Genomic DNA, 21,200 nt, shown 5'->3' with positions numbered 1-21,200 from the left:
ATGCAGAACTTTCTTTTCTCTTTGCCTTGCCTGCTGCATTAGATTGACGCTTCTGTCTTCCTGGCAACAAGACCTTCCTGGCCTCAGTTTACCTACTAAAACAATTGCTTAACTTCCTTATTTAGATAGTCTAATCTCAACTTTATTCCTGATCCTTTATTAAATACTTGAGTATGTAGTAAATACTATATACTAAATAAAGTAAATATATATAATATTTAGCAAATTTACTATACAATAGTAAATATCAAATACTTTACTAAATACTTGAATATATTTGTCCTTAACTAGCTAACAGCTTTCTCCACCACCACCATCACCACCTCCTACCTAAAAAAAAATTCCACTCCTTACCTGTTATTCTCAAGCTTCCCTCTGAGCTACCATACCTCATCTACCAAACTGTATTCTCAGTATGTATGAATCAAGATAAATAGAAGTATCAGCCCGCATGAAGGACTGCCTTATATTCAAACAAGTATGTTGGGGCTTATGACCCATTGCTGTGTCTATAGAGCCAGTTATTTACATCTATGGCAAGTATATGCCTTCCATAAATCAAATTTTAGCAAGACCTTTGAATGCCAGTGACAATGGTCTGATTTGTTTCAGTCATGTGACCCATGAAGTGACGGAGGATTTTTCTCCTTGGGATCCAAGAACTGTTGCTGCAAAGCAAGATGGCGGGGGCTGCACTTCAGTCACACCAGCATTGCCCCTACCTGAACTGGAAAAGGAAGAGGAAAAAGAAGACACTTCAGAGCCTCTGGACATGAATCCCTGTAGTGCAACATACAGCAACTTAGGTAAGTGCAAATGTCACATAAGTAATAATATTTAAACTGTGGCTTTTTATGCACTAGCCAAGTACTGTACTTTCCTGGATAGTTTTTATTGCTCCATCGAGCAAAAGTTGGACAATTGGAGTTATAAATTTTAACTCACATCAGAAAAAGTTCTGGTGTTTACTAGGCATGTATTAAACACCTGCTACCACGAGCCTGTGCTAAGGGTCTGACTTGGTCCCTGCCTTGAGGGACTCACCTGGAGGGAAAGAGATGAACTTGTTAATAATTTCAGTTTAATATGATAATTGCAGTGATAGAGATACGGAGTATCTTTTATATTACACAGGAGAGGGTGTCAAAAGATGCCTTCCTGGAGGTAATTCCTGAACTGATTTAGCTGGTTGAAGGAGGGAAGGAAGAGTATTCCACCCAGAGGCAACAACATGAGCAAAGCATGGAGATGCAAAATAGCTTGATGTGTGTGGATACCACAACCATTTGGTGTTGCTTAAATGTGAACTGGAGAGTTAGACAAGATCATGCATTTCAAGCTAAAACCTTAGACTTTTTGCTGTTTGTGATAGTGACCCATCAAAGGGTTTTAAGCAGAAGAATAATGTGATTAGATTTGTGTTTTAGATCATCCACTCTGCAGGCCGCTCTGCAAGGATGGATTAGAGGTGAACTATTTGTTAGCCCAAAATCTGGTATTTGGATACTATTGCAGGACCACATAAATGGGAGAGGCCTTGACAAAGATAGTATGAGGGGGAACAGTGGATAGATTTAGGAGATATATAAGAAGCAAAATTACGTAAGGCTTAGTGGTTAATTGGATATGAATAATGTGAAGAATCTATGATATATCTCAAATTTCTGGCTTGGAGTAAGCAGATTCAAGGAAGTAAGATCCCAATTATTGGAGATGTTTAGGCAGAGGCTGAGGGGCCATCTCTCAGAGGTGCAATGATGAGAATCCTATCCTACAAAGCGGATTGAACTAAATTATCTGTAAGGTTCCTACCAATGCAAAGTTTCTTCATTTTTCTAATCATCTTCACTCTTTTTCCTTGAGTGCCTAGTGACTTCTGATCTGTCCCACTCCCTTGAGTGTCCCATAGTTTCCTTCCTTCTGAAAAGCAAAGCATGGGGCTGGAAAAGGATTTCTCAGTGCTGTTCTCCTGTGAAATCAGGAGAAAGGTGAGTAGCATGAGCTGGACTACACATGCAAAGCACTAGCAAGATTCTTAAGGACCACTGACCAACTCTTACACCTGTTTGGAAACCAGTGGTTTATAGTATCAAAGCATTCTTCTACCTAGTTTCTCATCTCCTTTCTTCTTTGTCTTTTTTCTTCATCAGGTTATTGTAAGGAAAAATCATTCTAAGGTCAGCTAGCGTACTTGGAAATAAAGGAATCCTTAAGAAGGCCAAAAGGTTGAGGTAATACTGTAGGAGAAATGCTCTGTTATGTCCTTTCAGGAAACTCAATCACAACAACTCACATGCAGTTGAAAATACATTCTGTAAGGCAAAAGACTTCCATTCTAAGTTCTAAAAGCCCTGTATGATTTGTGAGTGGAGGAGACCATATTACAGTTTACCCAAGCAACTATCTCGCATACCATTTTCCAGTTGGAATGGATTTTATAGTCAAGTAAATTACTGAACTTTGCCCATTCTTTTGTGTTTTATGGAGCATGTTATAAAATTTAAAAATTATTGTTTATTTACTATAATATGCCCTCAAACAGCATAATACATCAGGAATTCTCTCTCAGACTTTCTTACTGCACCAAAATTTCTTTCATGATGTCCTCAGTAAAATATATACTAATTTTTACTGATTGTGTGGTATCTGATGGCTTCTCTTCTTTATAAAGATCCATTAATCAATTAAAGTTAAATTATTTTATTTGTCTTCTCAACTATGTAGATTCTTAGCAAAACTAGAGCATTACTTCCATGAACGTTCCAAGTGCCTTACATATATTAACTCATTTCATCCTCACAAAAACCTTAGAAATTATTATCCCCATTTTTCCGATGAGGAAAATGAGGCAGAGTGCCTTGCCCAAAGTCACAGAGCCAGTAAGGATTGAACCAAGGTTGGAACCCAGTCGGTCTAAACCACTAGACTGGAACAATCATAACCGCTAAATCCTTGTAAAATACTGAAGGACTGTAGCTGTCTCCCTTTTTTTTTTTTAAGTCATCTACTTTGAGATACAAAATTTAAGACATTTTTTAAAAGATTATGATTACTTAGAGTACAAAAATACTAGGTTACAGATGCCCAGTCAGAAGATATCTTTCTTTCTACCTATTGCTTTACTTTGAAAAGTATGTGATGCTCATAAAATGTTGCCTAGTTTTCCTTAAGTGCCTAAGTGGCTGTGCTTGACTCCATAAGGCATGATACATGATTAATTGCTTCTTTGGAAAGATTTTACTGTGTGAGCAAAATAACAACTGAGTAATAGATAGAGTTGACTCCATCAGTTCTACAAACTGAGGGGTTTTTATTGTTTTAATTTTTCGCTTTGCTGTTGTTGTTATTTGTCCTAATGGAACCATTATTTTAAGTGGCATTTGGAACTTACCTTTTTTAATACTTTCAGCAAATCATTTGCATGAAATTTTGAACTACCCCTTTGGGTAATTTCTTATGATTTAAAGCCCTGGTAGCTTAAAAAACATTTTATGCATGTGTTTAAAAACTGAGAGGATACAAAACCTCTTAATGTAATAGCTTTAGATGCTTTTAAATATTCCAGAACCATTCCATAAACACCACGTTCTTTCATTCTTTTTATTTTTCAAATGAGGCAGAGGATGGATGGACTGATGGAAGAACTTGAGGGAGGAAAGTTAAGGGTTACTATCATTTTCACTGTGGAATTTATTTCTGAAAATTACACTGTAAAGTGGGCTTAGGAAGCAGTTTAATATAGTAGGAAAAAAATGTAGGTTTGGGGCATCAGACATATTTTGTTTTATATGACAGCTGTGTCATTGACCACCTACATGATTGTGGCTCAGCCATTTACCATTCCTGAGCTTCAATTTCCTCATCGGAAATGAGGGAATAGTAACATCTGGTTTGTAGGGCTGATGGGGATAAAAGTACTTGGTACATAGAAGTGCTTAATAATTGTGAAGTTCCTTTATTTTTTCCCAAAAATACACTGTTACTTTCTCCTTCAAGTATGTTTGATGTGCTAGTCAGAAAATGTAGAATAAAGTGGAAATAATTTTAAATGTTTATTAGAAATGTTGCATAAGCAGAACAACAAAATATAAATCCAAAAAGTTGTGAGCTGCCTACACAACTAATGACTGAAGGTGTGAAACGTGATACAGGATATAGGACCCCAAGGTGGCTAATAGGGACCAGAGGAGAGATGACAAATAATAGCAACATAACCGTGACAGACCCAGTCCCTCAGGTCTGCTAATTATAGCAAAACAACAGGACGTGGTTTGGATTTGTTTTGTACTTTCCACATTTCTCAGATAGTTCTGAAAACTAATAAGTTAAAAGGAAAGACAAACTCAACTGGAATAGGCCTTGTTTACCTTACTTCAGAACCTCCCATTAGATCTCTATCCTTGAGAGATGGTCTCATCGCCCCACTGTGGCATAACAAGAGCTATTGTGATCCAGCCGTTCCCACACAAAGCTACCAACTTAGGCAAACTATACATTTTTCTTTTCACCTTAGAGATTACTCTCCAGGGTTAATTCAGGTGCCTTTTTTTCTTGTCCTTAACATAAATAAAGCAAACTTTATTTTGTGTATAACTAGATTCTAGAGCTGCACTATCCAATATGATCAGTAGCTACTAATCACATCTGGCTATTTACATTTAAATTCATTAAAATATGAATAAAAATTTCATCACAGAAAGTTCTATTGGACAGTACTGCCTGAAAGAATCAGTTATTTGGGAGATTTGTATTGTCTTCTGTGGGCACAAAAATCATATTGGCCTTTTGCAACTTGACAGCTTCTTAAGAAGATTGCTCCAGAGAAGCTGTTTTAGATCATGAGCTCCACCTCCTCCATTCATTGACCAATGAATACAGTTTCTGCTCTACTTAAAAAAAAAAAAAGAGGGTTGCCCCTTACACAGTGGTGGTTTTACTCTCGGTGATGGTGACATGAGGTCAGTGAACAAACTCTGATCTATGACACCTTAATCTACCCCAAACTGAATTTAGCAGGGTATCTGCCACCCAAAATAATTTCTCAGAGAAGTGATAGTATGTTTTTTCAATCAGACCGTCAACGTTTTCCCCATGTTTCTTATGTCTATCTCAAAATGTCTAGCAGAAATATCGCTAGTTTTTTATCTGGCACACCTGACTACTTTATCAGCCTGCTAAAGTCAGTAGCTTGTAATGACTGCTCCTCTGTTGGAAATTAGTTGGCGACTTTAGCTCTTCTTCACTAGCTTTGTAACTGAGTACTCTATACATTGCTTTTTATGGAGATCTATCAAGTCTCCATTGACTTAATAGATTTTTGGCTTGCTCCTGTTCTGTGTGCCTACAACTTAGCACATTACCTAAAACATACAGTAGGTGCTAGGAATATGTTTGAATGAATGAGCCAAAAATGACTTTTGCATTTGACTTTATAAGATTACTGGGTTGGAGAAATCAAGCTGTCAGAAAAATTCATGCAGGAAAATTTTAAGTCTCAGTTTATGTGTTCTGTTAATCAGCAGTCTTTTATTTCTAATATGAGGCTTAAGCCAGGGGTTTCCTAATTAAGGACTAATACAAGCCGTACCTCAGTTTCCTTTCTACATGTCCTCACAAGAAATTGTCCCATGTCTCATCTTACTTACCTGAAGCATCTCCTTAAGGCTATACCCTTCAAACACTGAAAGAAAACACCTGAAAGTCTTCTGTCTCCAGAACTTCCTTTTGCAGTGTATTGATCATCAGTGTTAAATTTTAAGGGGTACTTAAAAGAATGTCAATACATTGCTGGCCTTGATGTTGTAATTACAGAATAATGTCATCATAAATGGCAGCTTTTTAAAAACAGTCATTCTGAAGAATACATTACCATTTGTTCATGTACTCAACAAATAATTACTGAGGAACTTCTGTGTACTAGACATTATTCCACACAGTGCAGAGTTAATGATTTGAACCAAAGATTAAAAAGAATTGCACATTCTTCAATTATCTGGATGTTTAAAAAAAATAGATTGACAATTTTGAACTTTTGTTTGAACGTTTGTTATACTTTCTAAAAATGTAATTATTTCTGTTTAAAAAGAAATAATAGGCTGTGTCCCTATCTTTTAAGTTAGCTGCATTCGCATTTAAAAGTAGTTTCCAATATACTGGAATTAGTTGGCAGAGTACAATATTCGAATTACATTGATAACTTACCCCAAATAAATAATCTCTGTTCTTGGAGAGATTTTCACTTATGAGATATTACAAAACTTGAGTCTGTACACCACTGACATTCTTTAAAATAGTATCTGTATCTCTTTATTTGAGGCTAAGCTGGAAATGGTCTTTGGAGGTCAGCTTTGTTTTATCGTTTGGCATGAAGTTGATGTCCCCTCTAGTTTGCCTGTTGGTGCTTATATTTGACCGTGATAGGACCCAGCACAGAAATAATGCTCATGTAGATTAGGACTCTTCCTCCTAAGCTGCTGTTGCCTGCTGCCATGGGATGATAAACAGTGAGTACTAGGTACAGTGAATAAGAGGCCTACTCATTTGACAAGGCTGGTGCTCAGTAGTGATGTGTGGCATCTATATTTATAAACTCCAGTGTATATTTCCCAGTTTGGAGATGATCATCATCTCTTCTTTTGTCCTCTCCCCTCCCATTCTGATCTATATTACTTATCATGAGGCTTGGAAAAACATTAGGGCTGAAGATCGAAATTACAATTTAAATAGAAAGATATATTCCATTTATTTGGGCTTTAACACTTTCATTGAGTAAACATTTGTGGAACACCAACTATCTCCTGGCAACCAGACTAGGTGTTGGAAATAGCAGTACTGTCTTCAAGGACTCTTGGTCCTTCAAAGACACACATGGAGCTGGACCCTTAAGAACCCATGTGAAAGTTGCTGTAATGCAGATATTTAAAGGCTTAATGAACTCCTCTGCCTGGAGGAGTCTAGGAGAGAGTCACTAAGATTTTGAGCAGACCTTGAAAGAGGAGTAGTTGTTTGCCAGATTAACAAGCAAGGGAGAACATTCCAGATAGAGGGAAGAGTATGTACAAAGGCCTGGAGCTTGATAGAGAAGTGAATGTTCAACTAACTACAAGTAATTAACTCAGAGTAGCTTAAGTGCAGAGTGAAAAGAGGCAGAGTCGGGCAGATGAGACAGAGTGGAAAAACAAGGCTAGATCATAAATGGTATGTGTATAGCACAATGAGTATATCTTTTGCCTAGAGGAAATGGAGAGCCACTGAAGAATTTTGAATAGAGGGACGTGATCAGGATTTTTAAAAGATGATTCTGGGACCTACTATTGGAGGCAGGGAGACCACCCAGGAGACCTTGACATTTCTGTCTTGTTGGAATAAAGAGCTAATTGTACTCATTAGCATACTGCTACTGTCCAAATGGGTCATCACTAAGTGCCTTTATTCTCTAGCACCCTAAGATTGTAGTGATTGTCAGGTCTTAAGCAAACATTTGCTGTGGTTTGTCCTTAGTGTGTCTCCTATGATAGTGCCTTTCAGTATATCTCTATAATGGTTTAGTTATTAGTTTGCATTTTTCAGTATGCAATCATCTTTAAAATGTTGATCTTATAAGTTTTAAGAGTCTTATATCAATCATTTTCCTTCTCAAGGAGTTTTAAACACCTTTTTGGCTTCTTTGAAGTAGTGTCATTAAACTATTCCCCTTTAATCCTTCGTCATTTGCTTTGCAGATGTGATATAGGGCCTTATCTCTCAGTCTGAAGAATTTTAAACAGGGGAAAAAGTAAAGAGATAGAGTGTGGAAACTCAAAAAGAGAGAACAGTAAGGTTTGAGTGTGGTTTAGTCAAACATATTTGTCCAAAAGAACTTTTTTAGTCTATAGCAAGGCAAGATTTAAAACATAATTTATTTTTTTCTGTTTAGAGAGCTAGTATGCCACAAAAACGTAGAGTATGTGATATTATATCAGGCCTGCTGAAAGCTGAGTTTTAGTGTCTGGTCCCAGAGCCTTGAGAGGAATGTACAGGATTAAAAGTTTTAAAATAAAAACAGCTGAGATACCAAGCATTTAAAACATTGACCCAGATGATTGGAATTCAGTTAGTAGAACTTGTTTTTCTTGGAGGAAAAAAATAAAAACACAAACACTTTTAGACTTGGGAGAATGGCTTGACCTACTTGCATGGGCCATGGAATGCTCATAGTTTATTTGGAAGGCAAAAGTTTTTGATTCCTATGTGGAAATCTCCTTAGCTCCCAAGAGATCGTATCCTGCTGTTTGGGAATAGAAGCCACTATTAAGTATCTTTGTTTCCTTACTGCCTTGGCTGTTCATTTTCATTTTGGAATCATGACCAACTCTGCTGACTCTCTCCTTCAGTCCAGCAGCCATTTATGGCACACCTGCTGCATGTCTCACACCACACCAGGTTCTGAGGGAATGTGACAAAAAATACACAGACGTTATAAAAGGCTAGAAATGCTATGTTAGAGAAAAAAGTGATAAGAGAACACAGAGGAAGAGGTGGTAGCTCCCAGTTTGAAAATAGGGAGTAGAGAGTGGGGAAGGCTTCAGTGGAGAAGGGCCATTTGAACTGGGCTTAGGACAGAACACCTTTAGTAAGGCAGAGATGTAAAAATAAAAACAGTGCATATCAAAGGAACAGGAAGTAAGTGATTCAAGTGGGAGGGTTGATGAGAAATAGTGGTAGATAAGACTGAGAGACTTGACCAACTTGCTGAGGAGTTTGGACTTTGTTCTATAGGTAGTGGAAAGTGGCATGATCGGCCCTCTTCCACCTCCTCTGATAAGCATTAAAGAGCTACTGATGGTGATAGACCTTATCTCACTTGCCAGTTCTGAGGTAATTTAAAAAAACAAACAAACAGAAAACACTTTTGGAATCTTCATTCCTTCCTTATCCATGATTATTTTTGTTTGTTCTAATTTGGAGAAATGGGTAGAAAATGGCACCCCATAAAGCCTCTTCTTGGGCCCATATTGGAAGGGGTGAGAATAGGTTCATGTTTCTAGTTTCTTCATTTATTTCTTCCTCCCTCCCTCCCCTCCTTCTTCCTTCCTTCTCTCCTTCCTTTCTTCCTTCATTCCACCCCCCTCTCAGCCAGACTCTTTGCTTGGTCCTAGGTTTACAAATGAAACACAATCTCTGCCCTCAATGAGAAAACCAGTAGGAAATTCAGACAGGGATACAAGGCAAATATTCTAGTCATGAGAGAGAAATGTTCACAGGCTATATCTGAGGTCCTAAGGAAGGAGAGGTGGAGTAGAGTAAGAAACTCTCCTCAGACGCAGAATGTTTAAAGATAAGAGGAGAGGGAAACCATTCCTGGAAAAGGGTCAGCCTGAGATACAGAGTATGAAGTAGCCGTGAGTCCTGAAGAAACTGCAAGCAGTTTGGTAGCTCTGACTGAAGATGCAAGGTGGAACACTACAGGACAAACAAGTATAACCAGGGCTAGGTCATGAAAAGCTTGCTTTCTGTGCTTGAGCAAAGAAAATTATGTTCTCAGGGTCAAGTCCAGATTCTCAAGGACAGCAGTTTTTAAGTAGAGGAGTGCCATGATCAGCTTTGGTGTTTAAAAAAATCTCTCTAATGGCTACTGCGGTGAGGGAGGCAAACTGGAGACAGCGATAGCAAGAGACTGTCACAGTAGTCAAGCAAGGATGATAAGGTGCTGGCGCAGTTCACTGCTTCTAACCTTCTCCATCGCACATCATCTCTGAAGGTCTGGGCCAGCAACTGGAAAATGAAGGTTTGTTACAAAGCATATTTCTCTCATCTTCCACATAAACTATGGTTCTGACTTCTCACATTAGCTGAGGCTCAATAGGGCTGGGGCAACTCTGGGAGGGAGGCCTTGTCATCACAGGAAGAGTGCAATAAATGCCAAGGCCCTACACAGAGGAATGGAACGATGTGACTAAAAACTGAATTTGTGGTGGTTTCTAAGACTGGATTGTTGATTTACTTTATTGAGATATAATTTACATACCATAAAATTCACCCTTTTAGAGGTGAATTCAATGAGTTTTTGTATATTCACAAAATTTTACAGCCGTCACCATTATCTAATTCCAGAACATTTTCGTCATCCCAAACAGAAGCCCACTAGCAGTTACTCTCCATTTCCATTCTCCCCTTCCACCAGTCCCTGGCAACCACTAATCTGCTTTCTGTCTCTCTGGATTTACTTGTTTCTGGAAATTTCATGTAAGTGGAATCATGCGATATGTGGTCTTTTGTGACTGGCTTCTCTCACTTAGCATAATGTTTTCAAGGTTCATACAGGTTGTAGCATATATCAGTACTTCATTTCTTTTTAGGACTGGATAATATTCTTTTGTGTGGCTATACCACGTTTTGTTTATCCATTCATCAGTTGATGGACATTTGGGTTGTTTCTACTTTTTGGTTATTATGAATAATATTGCTATGAACATTTGTGTACAACTTTTTGTATGAACATATGTTTTCATTTCTCTTAGATATATCCCTAGGATTGGAAATGCTGGGTCATGTGGTACTCTATGTTTTACTTTTTGAGTAACTACTAAACTGTTTTCCAAGGTGATTGCACCATTTTAGATTCTTCCTAGGAGTGTGTGAGCATTTGAATTTCTCCATATCCTCACCAACACTTCTTCATCTTTTTTATTATAGCTAGCTTAGTGAATGTGAAGTGGTGTCTCATGGTTTTGGTTTGCATTTACCTAATGGATAGTGATGTTGAGCATCTTTCCATGTGCTTATTGGCCATTTGTATATCTTTTTTGAAGAAATGTCTATGCACATCCTTTGCCCAGTTTTAATGGGTTATTTATCTTTTTATCCTAAGAGTTATTTATAAATTCTGGATACAAGTCTCTTATTGGATATGTGATTTGCACATATTTTCTCCCAATCTGTGAATTGTCTTTTCACTTTCTTGAAGTTGTCTTTTGAAGTACGAAAGTTTTTAATTTTTAAGAATTTCAGGGGCCAGCCCCGTGGCCAAGTGGTTAAGTTCACGCACTCTGCTTCGGCGGCCCAGGGTTTCACCGGTTTGGATCCTGGGCTCAGACCTAGCACCACTCATCAAGCCACACTGAGGGAGCGTCCCACATATCACAACCAGAATGACCTACAATTAGAATATACAACTATGTACTGGAGGGCTTTGGGGAGAAGAAGAAGAGGGGAAAAAGATGAAGAAGAAGGAAAAAAAAAAGTTGAAAAAAAAGAATTTCAATTTATTCTTTCTTTTTTCGCTTTTGCTCTAAGTGTCATATCTAAGAAACCATTGCCAAACCCAAGATCAAAAAGATTTATTCCTATGTTTTCTTTTAAGAGTTTCATAGTTTTGACTCTTACATTTAGATCTTTGATAAATTTTGAGTTAATTTTTGTGTATAGAATGAAGGAGGGATTCAACTTCATTCTTTTGCATGTGGGTATCCAGTTGTCCTAGCACCATTTGTTGAAAAGACTATTGTTTCCCCATTGAATTGTGTTGGCATCCTTGTTGAAAATCAATTGACCGTAATTGTAAAGGTTTATTTCTGGACTTTCAATTCTATTCCATTTGTCTATATTTCTATTCTTATATTAGTATACACAATCTTGATTACTATAGTTTTGAAGTAAGTTTTGAAATTGGGAAATATGAGTTCTCCAACTTTGTTCTTCGTTTTCAAGATTTTTTTGGGGGCTACTCTAGATCCGTTGTATTTCCATATGAATTTTAGGATCATCCTGTCAATTTCTGCAAGAAAACCAACTGGGATTTTGATAAGCATGACATTAAATCCTTAGATCAGTTTGGGGAGTGTTTCTATTTTAACATACTGAGTTTCTGATCTATGACCATTAAGATATCTTTCCATTTATTTAGGTCTTTAATTTTCTTCAGTGTGATTTGGTAGTTTTTAGTGTACAAGTCCTGACACGTCTTTTATTAAATTGATCCCTAAATACTTTATTCTTTTTGATGATATTGTAAATGGAATTGTTTTTCTTTTTTTGGATTGTTCATTGATAGTGTATAGAAATGCATATTCATCTTGTATCCTGCAACCTTGCTGAACTGCTATGTTAGTTCTAATTGGTTTTTTTTGTGGTTTCCTTAGGCTTTCCTACATACAAGATTATGTCATCTATGAATAGAGATAGTTTTACTTCTTTTCCAATCTGGATGTTTTTATTTCTTTTTCTTTTCTAATTTCCCTGGCTAAGTCCTTCAGTACAGTGTAGAATAGAAGTGACAAAAATGGAAGTCCTTGTCTTGTTCCTGATCTCTGGGTAAACATCCAGTCTTTTACCATTAAGTATGATGTTAGCTCTTGGTTTTTTGTAGGTGCCCTTTATCAGGTTGAAAATGTTCCTTCTTTTTCCAGTTTGTTCAGTGTTTTTATCATGAAAAGGTGTTGGCTTTTACCAAATGCTTTTTCTGCATCTATTGAGGTGATCGTGTGAGTTTTCCCCCTTTATTCTGTTCATGGTATATTACAGTGATTGATTTTGCAGATGTTAAACCAACCTTGAATTCCTGGGGTAAATTCAACTTTGTCATGTGTATAATCATTTTTGTATGTTGCTGGATTCAGTTTGCTAGTATTTTGTGAGGATTTTTGTTTCTACATTTATAAGGGATATTAGTCTCTAGTTTTCTCATGATGTCTTTATCTGGTCTTTATATAGTTAATATTGGCCTCATAGATTTCAAGTTGGGAAGTATTCCCTCACCTCTTGTTTTTTGGAAGAGTTTGTGAAGGATTGGTGTTAATACTTCTTTAAACATTTGGTAGAATTCATCAATCAAGCCATATGGTCCTGGACTTTTCTTTATTGGAATTTTTAAAATTACTGAGTCATTTTTTTCCCTTGTCATAGGTAGCTATACAATTTTACCACTTTTTCTCTTTTATCCCTAAATATTTATTTCTTTAGTCATTCGAGAAATATTTATCAAGCATCTATTATATACAGGCTCTGCTCTTGACATAGAGGATACAAGAGTGAATAAAACAAAAGTCCTGGCCCTCTTGGAGCTTATCATTCTCATATTCTTTCTCTCATTCTCATGCTGGCTATATATACATATTTTTTTGTTTATGTTTGTATGTAATGTAGCTCTATTCCTTGTAAAACAATATATATATTGCTTCATGCCATTGGTGGAGAAAGGGGAACCTCAGGTTTGCTGTATACATTGTCATTGTTTGTATAAACTCTTAGGTATTCTTGAAGAGAGTTCTATGCATGTTAAATGGAATATATTGTTATTACAATCATAGTTTATATTTGTCCTTACCCTTGGCATTGCTACAAGGACATGACTTTAATTTTTAAAAACACCATAATTATTCATTATCATCCTCAGGACCATCCATTACCTTCTGTTCTAATCATCAGTAGGAGCATGTATTAGTTTCCTCGGACTGCTGTAACAAAGTACCGCAAACTGGGTGGCTTAAAGCAAGAGAAATTTATTCTCTCACAGTTCTGGAGGCTGGGAATCTGAAATCAAGGTGTAAGCAAGGACGTGCTCCCTCTGAGACTCTGAGTAGAATCCTTCTTTACTTCTTCCTAGCATCTATCTGGTGATAGCCATCAATCATTGGCATCCTTGGCTTGCAGCTTTGTTGCTCCAATCTCTGCCTTTGTTATCACATAGTGTTTTCCCTGTGTCTGTTTGCATATGATGTTTTCCTCTTTTTATAAGGACATCAGTCATATTGGATTAGGGCCCACCCTAATGACTTCATCTTAACTTGATTACTTCTATAAAAACTCTATTTCCAAATAAAGTCACATTCACAAGGACCAGAGAGGGATTACGACTTCAACATTTTGGGAGAGAGGACATAATTCAACCCATAACAGAGCATTATGCTTTAACTCTGAAATACTGAGTGGAGGCCCCATTTTAATAACATTACTAATTTTAATAGCTTTTATAAAAGTTTTATGGCATATTTCTCTGTCTTTAAAAAAATAATGCCCCTTCCCCATTATACAGTAAGCATGGAAGTTATCATTGATCACACATGTGTGTTTTATTTCATTCTTAGCATAAATACTACCCTGCCCTGGTGGTCTAGTGGTTAAGATTTGATGCTTTCACCACTGCACCCCAGGTTTGTTTTCCGGTTAGGGAACCACACCACCCATCTGTCAGCTGTCACACTGGGGCAGCTGCATGATGCTGAAAGCTATGCCACCAGTATTTCAGATACCAGCAGGATCACCCATCTTGAACAAGTTTCAGCAGAGCTTCCAGACTAGATAGACTAGGAAGAAGGATCTGGCCACTTACTTCTGAAAAAGTTGACCATGAAACCCCTATGAATAGCAGTGGAGCATTGTTTGAAACACCACCAGAAGGTGAGAGGATGGCGCAAAAAGATTGGGCAGGGTTCTGCTCTGCTGTACACAGGGTTGCTAAGGAGTCACAATTTACTGCACAGCACTAACAGCAAAAGCATAAATGGTAGAAAGGAGGCAGAGATGATTGGCTATCAGGCTTGTAAGAGATATTCAAAAGTCACATCTCTTAAATCATAGGTTATATGCCCCCCAAAATAAAATAGAATCACATAAGAGTTTGTGGATGATCTTTGGAACAGCTGTTGACTGCTCCTATACACTGTTGCCTTTACCACAATCACAGTAATCTTATACATAGAACAGTTTAAGCAGTGCCGGAATCTCTTTAGTGAAATAAAATAACATGGTTTATGAAATTGTATTCATATGTGTTGGATTAAAAGTGGCAAGTGCTGTATACGATGTAACATAACTTTGGAACAAAGTTAAAAGAACAAAATAGTGTCTTCTGATCACTAGTCTAGTGATCCCAGTGCTAGTTTTATTTGTTTTTAATAACACTCCCAAATATTTTCTTTATCCACAAATGCTATTATCCCTACTCTGTCACATGCAATTATTTGAGTCTCTGTCACTCCTTAGTATTCTAGTATAGTAAATACAGCACACTTAGTGGCAGGAGTGGAGAATCTGGATTTTTTTTTTTTTCCTGAGAAAGATTCACCCTGAACTAATGTCTGTTGCCAACCTTCCTCTTTTTGCTTGAGGAAGATTCACCCTGAGCTAACATCTGTGCCAGTCTTCCTCTGTTTTGTCTGTGGGTCACTGCCACAGCATGGCTGCTAATGAATAGTATAGGTCCACACCGAGGAACCAAACCCAGGCCGCCAGAGTGGAGCGTGTTGAACTTAACCACTAGGCCCTGAGGCCAGCCCCTGGATTTTTTTTTTTAAACAAAGCCCATCACCCTGTTCCTCTGGCACAGAAATGCTGAGACATTTTTCACATTTGTTGCTCCCACCAAGACTTGGATTCTTACCTTTAATGTTTAGCTATGTGTTCTTTGATTGTTTTCTTCTACTATTTTGAATGAAGGCATTGACTTCTTACAATCTCATGGCAACCTCACTTATTTCTGCTTAAGTTTCAATTATGTAACAAGAGTGAAACTTTACTTATTCTTTTTTTTCTTTTAAAATAATACAGGGCAATCTAGAGCAGCCATGATACCTCCCAAGCATCCACGGCAGCCTAAGGGAGCTTTGGATGATGCCATTGCCTTTGGTGGGAAAACTGACCAAGAAGTACCTAATGCTTCCCAACCTACACCACCCCCACTGCCAAAGAAAACGATCATAAGAGCCAATACAGAACCACTCTCCAAAGACCTCCAAAAATCCATGGAAACGAGTCTTTGTGTCTTGGCTAATCCCACCTATGATATCGACCCCAACTGGGATGCCAGCAGTGCTGGCTCTTCCATCAGTTATGAACTCAAGGGACTGGACATTGAGTCTTATGACTCCTTGGAGAGACCTTTGCACAAGGAGAGACCTGTCCCTTCAGCAGCAAACAGCATCTCCAGCTTAACTACTCTAAGTATTAAGGATAGATTTTCCAACAGCATGGAGTCCTTGTCCAGCCGACGTGGTCCCTCTTGCAGACAGGGCCGAGGCATCCAGAAGCCACAGAGACAAGCACTTTATCGAGGACTTGAGAATCGGGAAGAAGTCGTGGGTAAAATTCGAAGCCTTCATACAGATGCCTTGAAGAAACTGGCTATTAAATGCGAAGACCTCTTCATGGCTGGGCAGAAAGACGAGCTCCGTTTTGGGGTGGACAGCTGGTCGGACTTCAGGCTAACCAGTGACAAGCCATGTTGTGAGGCAGGTGATGCAGTTTACTACACAGCCTCATATGCAAAAGATCCACTTAATAGCTATGCAGTCAAGGTAAGGAAATATTATAAATCTGACTTTAACCTTATCCAAATCACTGTTATTGGGATGGGTCTGTTCTTTCCTCCATGCCTCCATTTAGCAAAAAGTTGTTGATCATCTACCTTACACCAAATATTGTAATAAGCAGGGGGCTTATTATCTAGAGGAGAAAACAGACATGTAAAGAGACAGACTTATAACACAGTATACTGAGTGCTAAGACAGAGGTAAACAGAATTCTGGGGGAGCTTAGAAGAACCTCACCCAGACTCTAGAGGTCAGAGAAGTCTTCTTAAAGTAGGTAATCCTTGAGCTGTGATTGTTTGCAAAGGCTACCTATATAAATGAGGTCTGTTAATGTGACTTCCACTCCATGTTTCTGTCTTTATTCTCTAGCAAAAAAGAGGCCCTTGTCTACCCCTGCTCTATACTCCTCTGCTTCCTGGAGAAACATTTTTATAGAGGAAGATAACCAATATTTGTTGATGTGCAGGAACTTTATTAGTGTTATATAATTTAATCTTCACATCAACTTTATGAGGTTAAGGTCTTTTTATCCATTTGACAGATGATGAAAGTAAAACTCAGAGAGGTAAGCTAACTTCCTTAGGGTCACACAGCTAGCAATTAGTAGAGCTGAGATTTAAACACAGATCTCTCTGACTCCATAGCCTACACTTTGTCCATTAGATCACATATTAATTTCTTAAATGTATTGCACCCATTCCAGACAACCTACTTTTTCAAGAGGGCTAAAATTATTAACATCAAGAATTCTTGTCCAATTATATTCTCTGTAACAGTAAGCCATAGGTTTCATCAAGGTTACAGATAAAGCATGGACTTTGTTACATTTCCATTTTCATTTGTCTCAAGGTAATTTTTTATTTCTCTTTTGATTTCTTCTTTGATCCGTTGGTTGTTCAGTCATATGTTGTTTAATCTCCACATGTTTGTGAACTTTCCAGTTTTCTTCATGTAATTAATTTCTAGTTTCATACTATTGTGGTTGGAAAAGATGCTTGATGTGATTTCAGTCCTCTTAAATTTATAAAGACTTGTTTTGTGGTCTAACAGATGATCTTAGAAAATGTTCCATGTGTACTTGAGAAGAATGTGTATTCTGTTGCTTTTGAATAGAATGTTCGGTAAATATCTGTTAAGCCCATCTGGTCTAATGTGTCGATTAAGGCCAAAGTTTCTTTATTGACTTTTCTGTCTAGATAATCTATCCATTGATGTAAGTGGGAAATTAAAGTCCTCTACTATTATTTTATTGCTGTCTGTTTCTCCCTTTAGATCTGTTAATATTTGCTTTATATATTTAGGTGCTGTTATGTTGGATACATAAATACTTACAAACATTATATCTTCTTGTTGGATTGACCCCTTTATCATTATGTAACACGCTTCTTTGTCTCTTATTACATTCTTCGTTTTAAAGTCTATTTTGTCTGATATAAGGATAGCTACTCCAGTTTCTTTTGGTTTCCATTTGCATGGAATATCTTTTTCCATCCCTTCACTTTCAGTCTGTGTGTGTCCTCACATCTAAAGGGTGTCTCTTGGGCCAACCCAGTGGTGCAGCAGTTAAGTGCACACATTCCACTTCTCAGCGGCCCAGGGTTCACCAGTTCGTATCCCGGGTGCAGACATGGCACCACTTGGCACACCATGCTGTGGTAGGTGTCCCACATACAAAGTAGAGGAAGATGGGCACGGATGTTAGCTCAGGGCCAGCCTTCCTCAGGAAAAAGAGGAAGACTGGCAGTAGTTAGCTCAGGGCTAATCTTCCTCAAAAAAAAAAAGATAAAGGGTGTCTCTTGTAGGCAGCATATAGATGGATCTTGTTTTTTTATCCATTCAGGCACTCTGTCTTTGTTTTGGTTTGTTTTGGGGTTTTTTTGTTTTTTTGGTGAGGAATATTGGCCCTGAGATAACATCTGTTGCCAATCTTCCTCTTTTTGCTTGAGGAAGATTGTCACTGAGCTAACATCTGTGACAGTCTTCCTCTATTTTGTATGGGGATGGTGCCACAGCATGGCTTGATGAGCGGTGTGTAGGTCTGTGCCTGGGATCTGAACTGGCAAACCCCAGGCTGCCAAAGCGGAGTGCACAAACTTAACCATTACACCACCAGGCCGGCCCCCACTCTATGTTTTTGACTGGAGAATTTAGTCCATTTACATTTAAAGTAGTTATTGATAGGTATGTGCTTATTGCCATTTTGTTAGTTGTTTTCTGGCTATTTTTGTAGTTCTCTGTTCCTTTTTTCTTCTCTTGCTCTCTTCCTTTGTGGTTTGATGACTTTCATTAGTGGTATGCTCAGATTCTTTCCTATTTATCTTTTGTGTATTTACTATAGGTTTTTGCCGAAGGTTACCACGAGGCTTATGTATAACAACTTGTATCTATAACAGTCTATTTTAAGTTGATAATAACTTAAGTTTGATCCTATTGTAAAAGTCAACATTATTACCATCCTATGTTTTATGTTTTGATGTCACATTTTACATCTTTTTAACTTGTATATTCCTTAACTAAGTGTTGTAATCATAGTTATTTTTACTAGTTTTGTCTTTTAACCTTCATACTAGCTTTATAAGTGATTGATCTGCTACTTTTACTGTGTATTTACTTTTCCAGTGAGATCCATTCTTTCATATGTGTTCTTGTTACGAATTAGTGGACTTTCTTTTCAGTTTAAAGAAGTCCCTTTAACATTTCTTGTAAGACTGGTTTGGTGATGATGAACTCCTTTAGCTTTTGTCTGGAAAACTCTTTATCTCTCCTTCACGTCTGAATGATAACTATGCCAGGTAGAGTGTTCTTGGAAGTTTTTTTCTTTCAACACTTTGAATATATCATGCTGCTCCCTCTGGCCTGTAAAATTTCTGCTGAAAAATCTGCTGATAGTCTTGTGAGGGTTCCCTTGTATGTAAAAAGATATTTTTCTCTTGCTGATTTAATATTCTATCCTTATTCTAACTTTTTTATTTTATTTTATTTTGAGAAACATTAGCCCTGAGCTAATATCTGCCACCAATCCTCCTCTTTTTGCTGAGGAAGACTGGCCCTCAGCTAATATCCGTGCCCATCCTCCTCCACTTTGTATGTGGGATGCCTGCCACAGTGTGGCTTGCCAAGCGGTGTATAGGTCTGCACCTGGATTTCGAACTGGCGGACCTCAGGCCACCAAAGCCGAATGTGTGAACTTAACCTCTGTGCCCAGGCTGGCCCCCCTTGTCTCTAACTTTTGACATTTTAATTATAATGTGTCTTGGTGTGGGTCTCTTTGGGTTCCTCTTATTTGAAACCATCTGGGCTTCCTGGATCTGATTGTCTGTTTTCTTCTCCAGGTTAGGGAAATTTTCAGCCATTGTTTCTTCAAATAGGATTTCTACCCTTTTCTCTCTCTGTTCTCCTTCTGAAAGCCCTATGATGCAAATATTAATCTGTTTGATGTTGTCCCACAAGATCCTTAAGCTGTCTTCACCTTTTCTCCCTTTTTCTTTATTTTTTGCTACTCTGATTCAGTGAGGTCCACTGCATTGTCTGCCAGTCAACTGATCCTTTCTTCTGCTTCTTCTAGTCTGTTGAGCCCTTCTAGTGTGTTTTCCAGTTCAGTTATTGTATTATTCAGCTCTGTGACTTCTATCTGGTACTTTCTTATATTTTCCATCTTTTTGTTGAAGTTTTCCCTGTGTTCATCCATTCTTCTCCCAGTTCAGTGAGCATCACCATGACCATTACTTTGAACTCTTTATCTGGTGAATTACTTATCTCCATTTCATTAAGCTTTTTTCCTGAGGTTTTATCTTGTTCTTCCATTTTGAACATATTCCTTTGTTTTTTCATTTTGCTTGACTCTCTGTATTGGCTTTTATACACTAGATGAAACTCACCTCTCCCAGTCTTACAGTAGTGGCCTCATGTAAGAGATGAAACTTGTTGGTCAGCCCTGCCTCAGTTCTTGGTTGTCTCTCAAGCTTTTGTGCTTGTCCAAGCAGCCTGCAATGTTTTTAATAGCTCCCAGTAGTTGAGGATGTGCCAAGACCTATCAGTGTCTCAAAGGGGAGGATCTCAGCACCTAGATTCAGGCTGACTGGAAGCCGGACCATCAGGCGTCAGCTTTTAAAAGTATGTAAATATATACAGTCCTATGGGACCACAGCAGAGGCCCTGCTGGCCAGGAAAGCCAAGCAATCTGGAGGTGTCCCCGAGGGCGCCATCACAGAAATCGGGGCTCCAGACAAGTGTATAAGCTCTTTTCAGGGTGGTACCCATGAGCTGGATCAAGACAGAGGGAGAGCACCAAGATGGTGTCCACTGCCTATGTTCCTTGAGAGAAGCTCCATAGGCCACCATATGTGTCAAACCTGAAGCCTACCCTTCAGGCCAAAGTTCCAGGTCAAGCAAAGAGGCCTCCTTTATGGAAATACTGGGGAGTGAGCCCCAGACCACTCTCTGTGCAGTGCCCTGGGAGTGGTAGTCTGCCAAGAGCCTTGATTGCCACAGTCCCATGGGACCCAGGAATGCAAGCCCCCCTAGCAACCAGAGCCAGGCAATCAAGGGGCTTCCCCTCAGCAGCAGCTGCAAAAATTGAGACACCAGACAGAAAAGCCAGGTCACAGACCCAGGTAAAGCTCCTTTCCGGGAAACACTGGCCCTCTGGAGTGCATCAGAGGGTGAGTGAGAAGATAGCACCCACCCTCTAAGGTCTCTGGAAAAGATTACCATCATCCCCAAGGTGTATGTTTAATTAGAAGCCTGCCCCTTAGGCCACAGTCATGATAATTAGCTAATAGCCCTCCACAGAAAGATCTAGCTGCTGGGTCTGTCACTTCTTACTGTGCCCTGAGGGTGGTAGCTATTTAAGATTTCTTTCTCCACTGGTTCCAGTCTTATAAGACCCATGATAATAAGCCCCACTGGCCACCA

The 21,200-nt window shown here is 38.4% G+C and overlaps 1 protein-coding gene across 11 annotated transcripts in view; it reads left to right on the top strand.

Moving 5' to 3' along the window:
- Nucleotides 1–21,200, top strand: part of PEAK1 (pseudopodium enriched atypical kinase 1) — a 296,021-nt gene that overhangs the window by 253,395 nt on the left and 21,426 nt on the right. For all 11 annotated transcript variants that reach the window (XM_070573667.1, XM_070573619.1, XM_070573625.1 and 8 more), the window contains 2 exons: nt 613–806; nt 15,526–16,271. In XM_070573667.1, the coding sequence (XP_070429768.1) occupies nt 613–806; nt 15,526–16,271 (940 nt within the window). The remainder of the gene's footprint in view (nt 1–612; nt 807–15,525; nt 16,272–21,200) is intronic.

Source organism: Equus przewalskii, chromosome 1 (assembly GCF_037783145.1).
Source record: "Equus przewalskii isolate Varuska chromosome 1, EquPr2, whole genome shotgun sequence".
In the NCBI taxonomy this organism is placed as follows: Eukaryota; Metazoa; Chordata; class Mammalia; order Perissodactyla; family Equidae; genus Equus; species Equus przewalskii.
The sequence above is the reverse complement of the archived record's forward strand: the minus strand, read 5'-3'. Positions and strand labels throughout refer to the sequence as shown.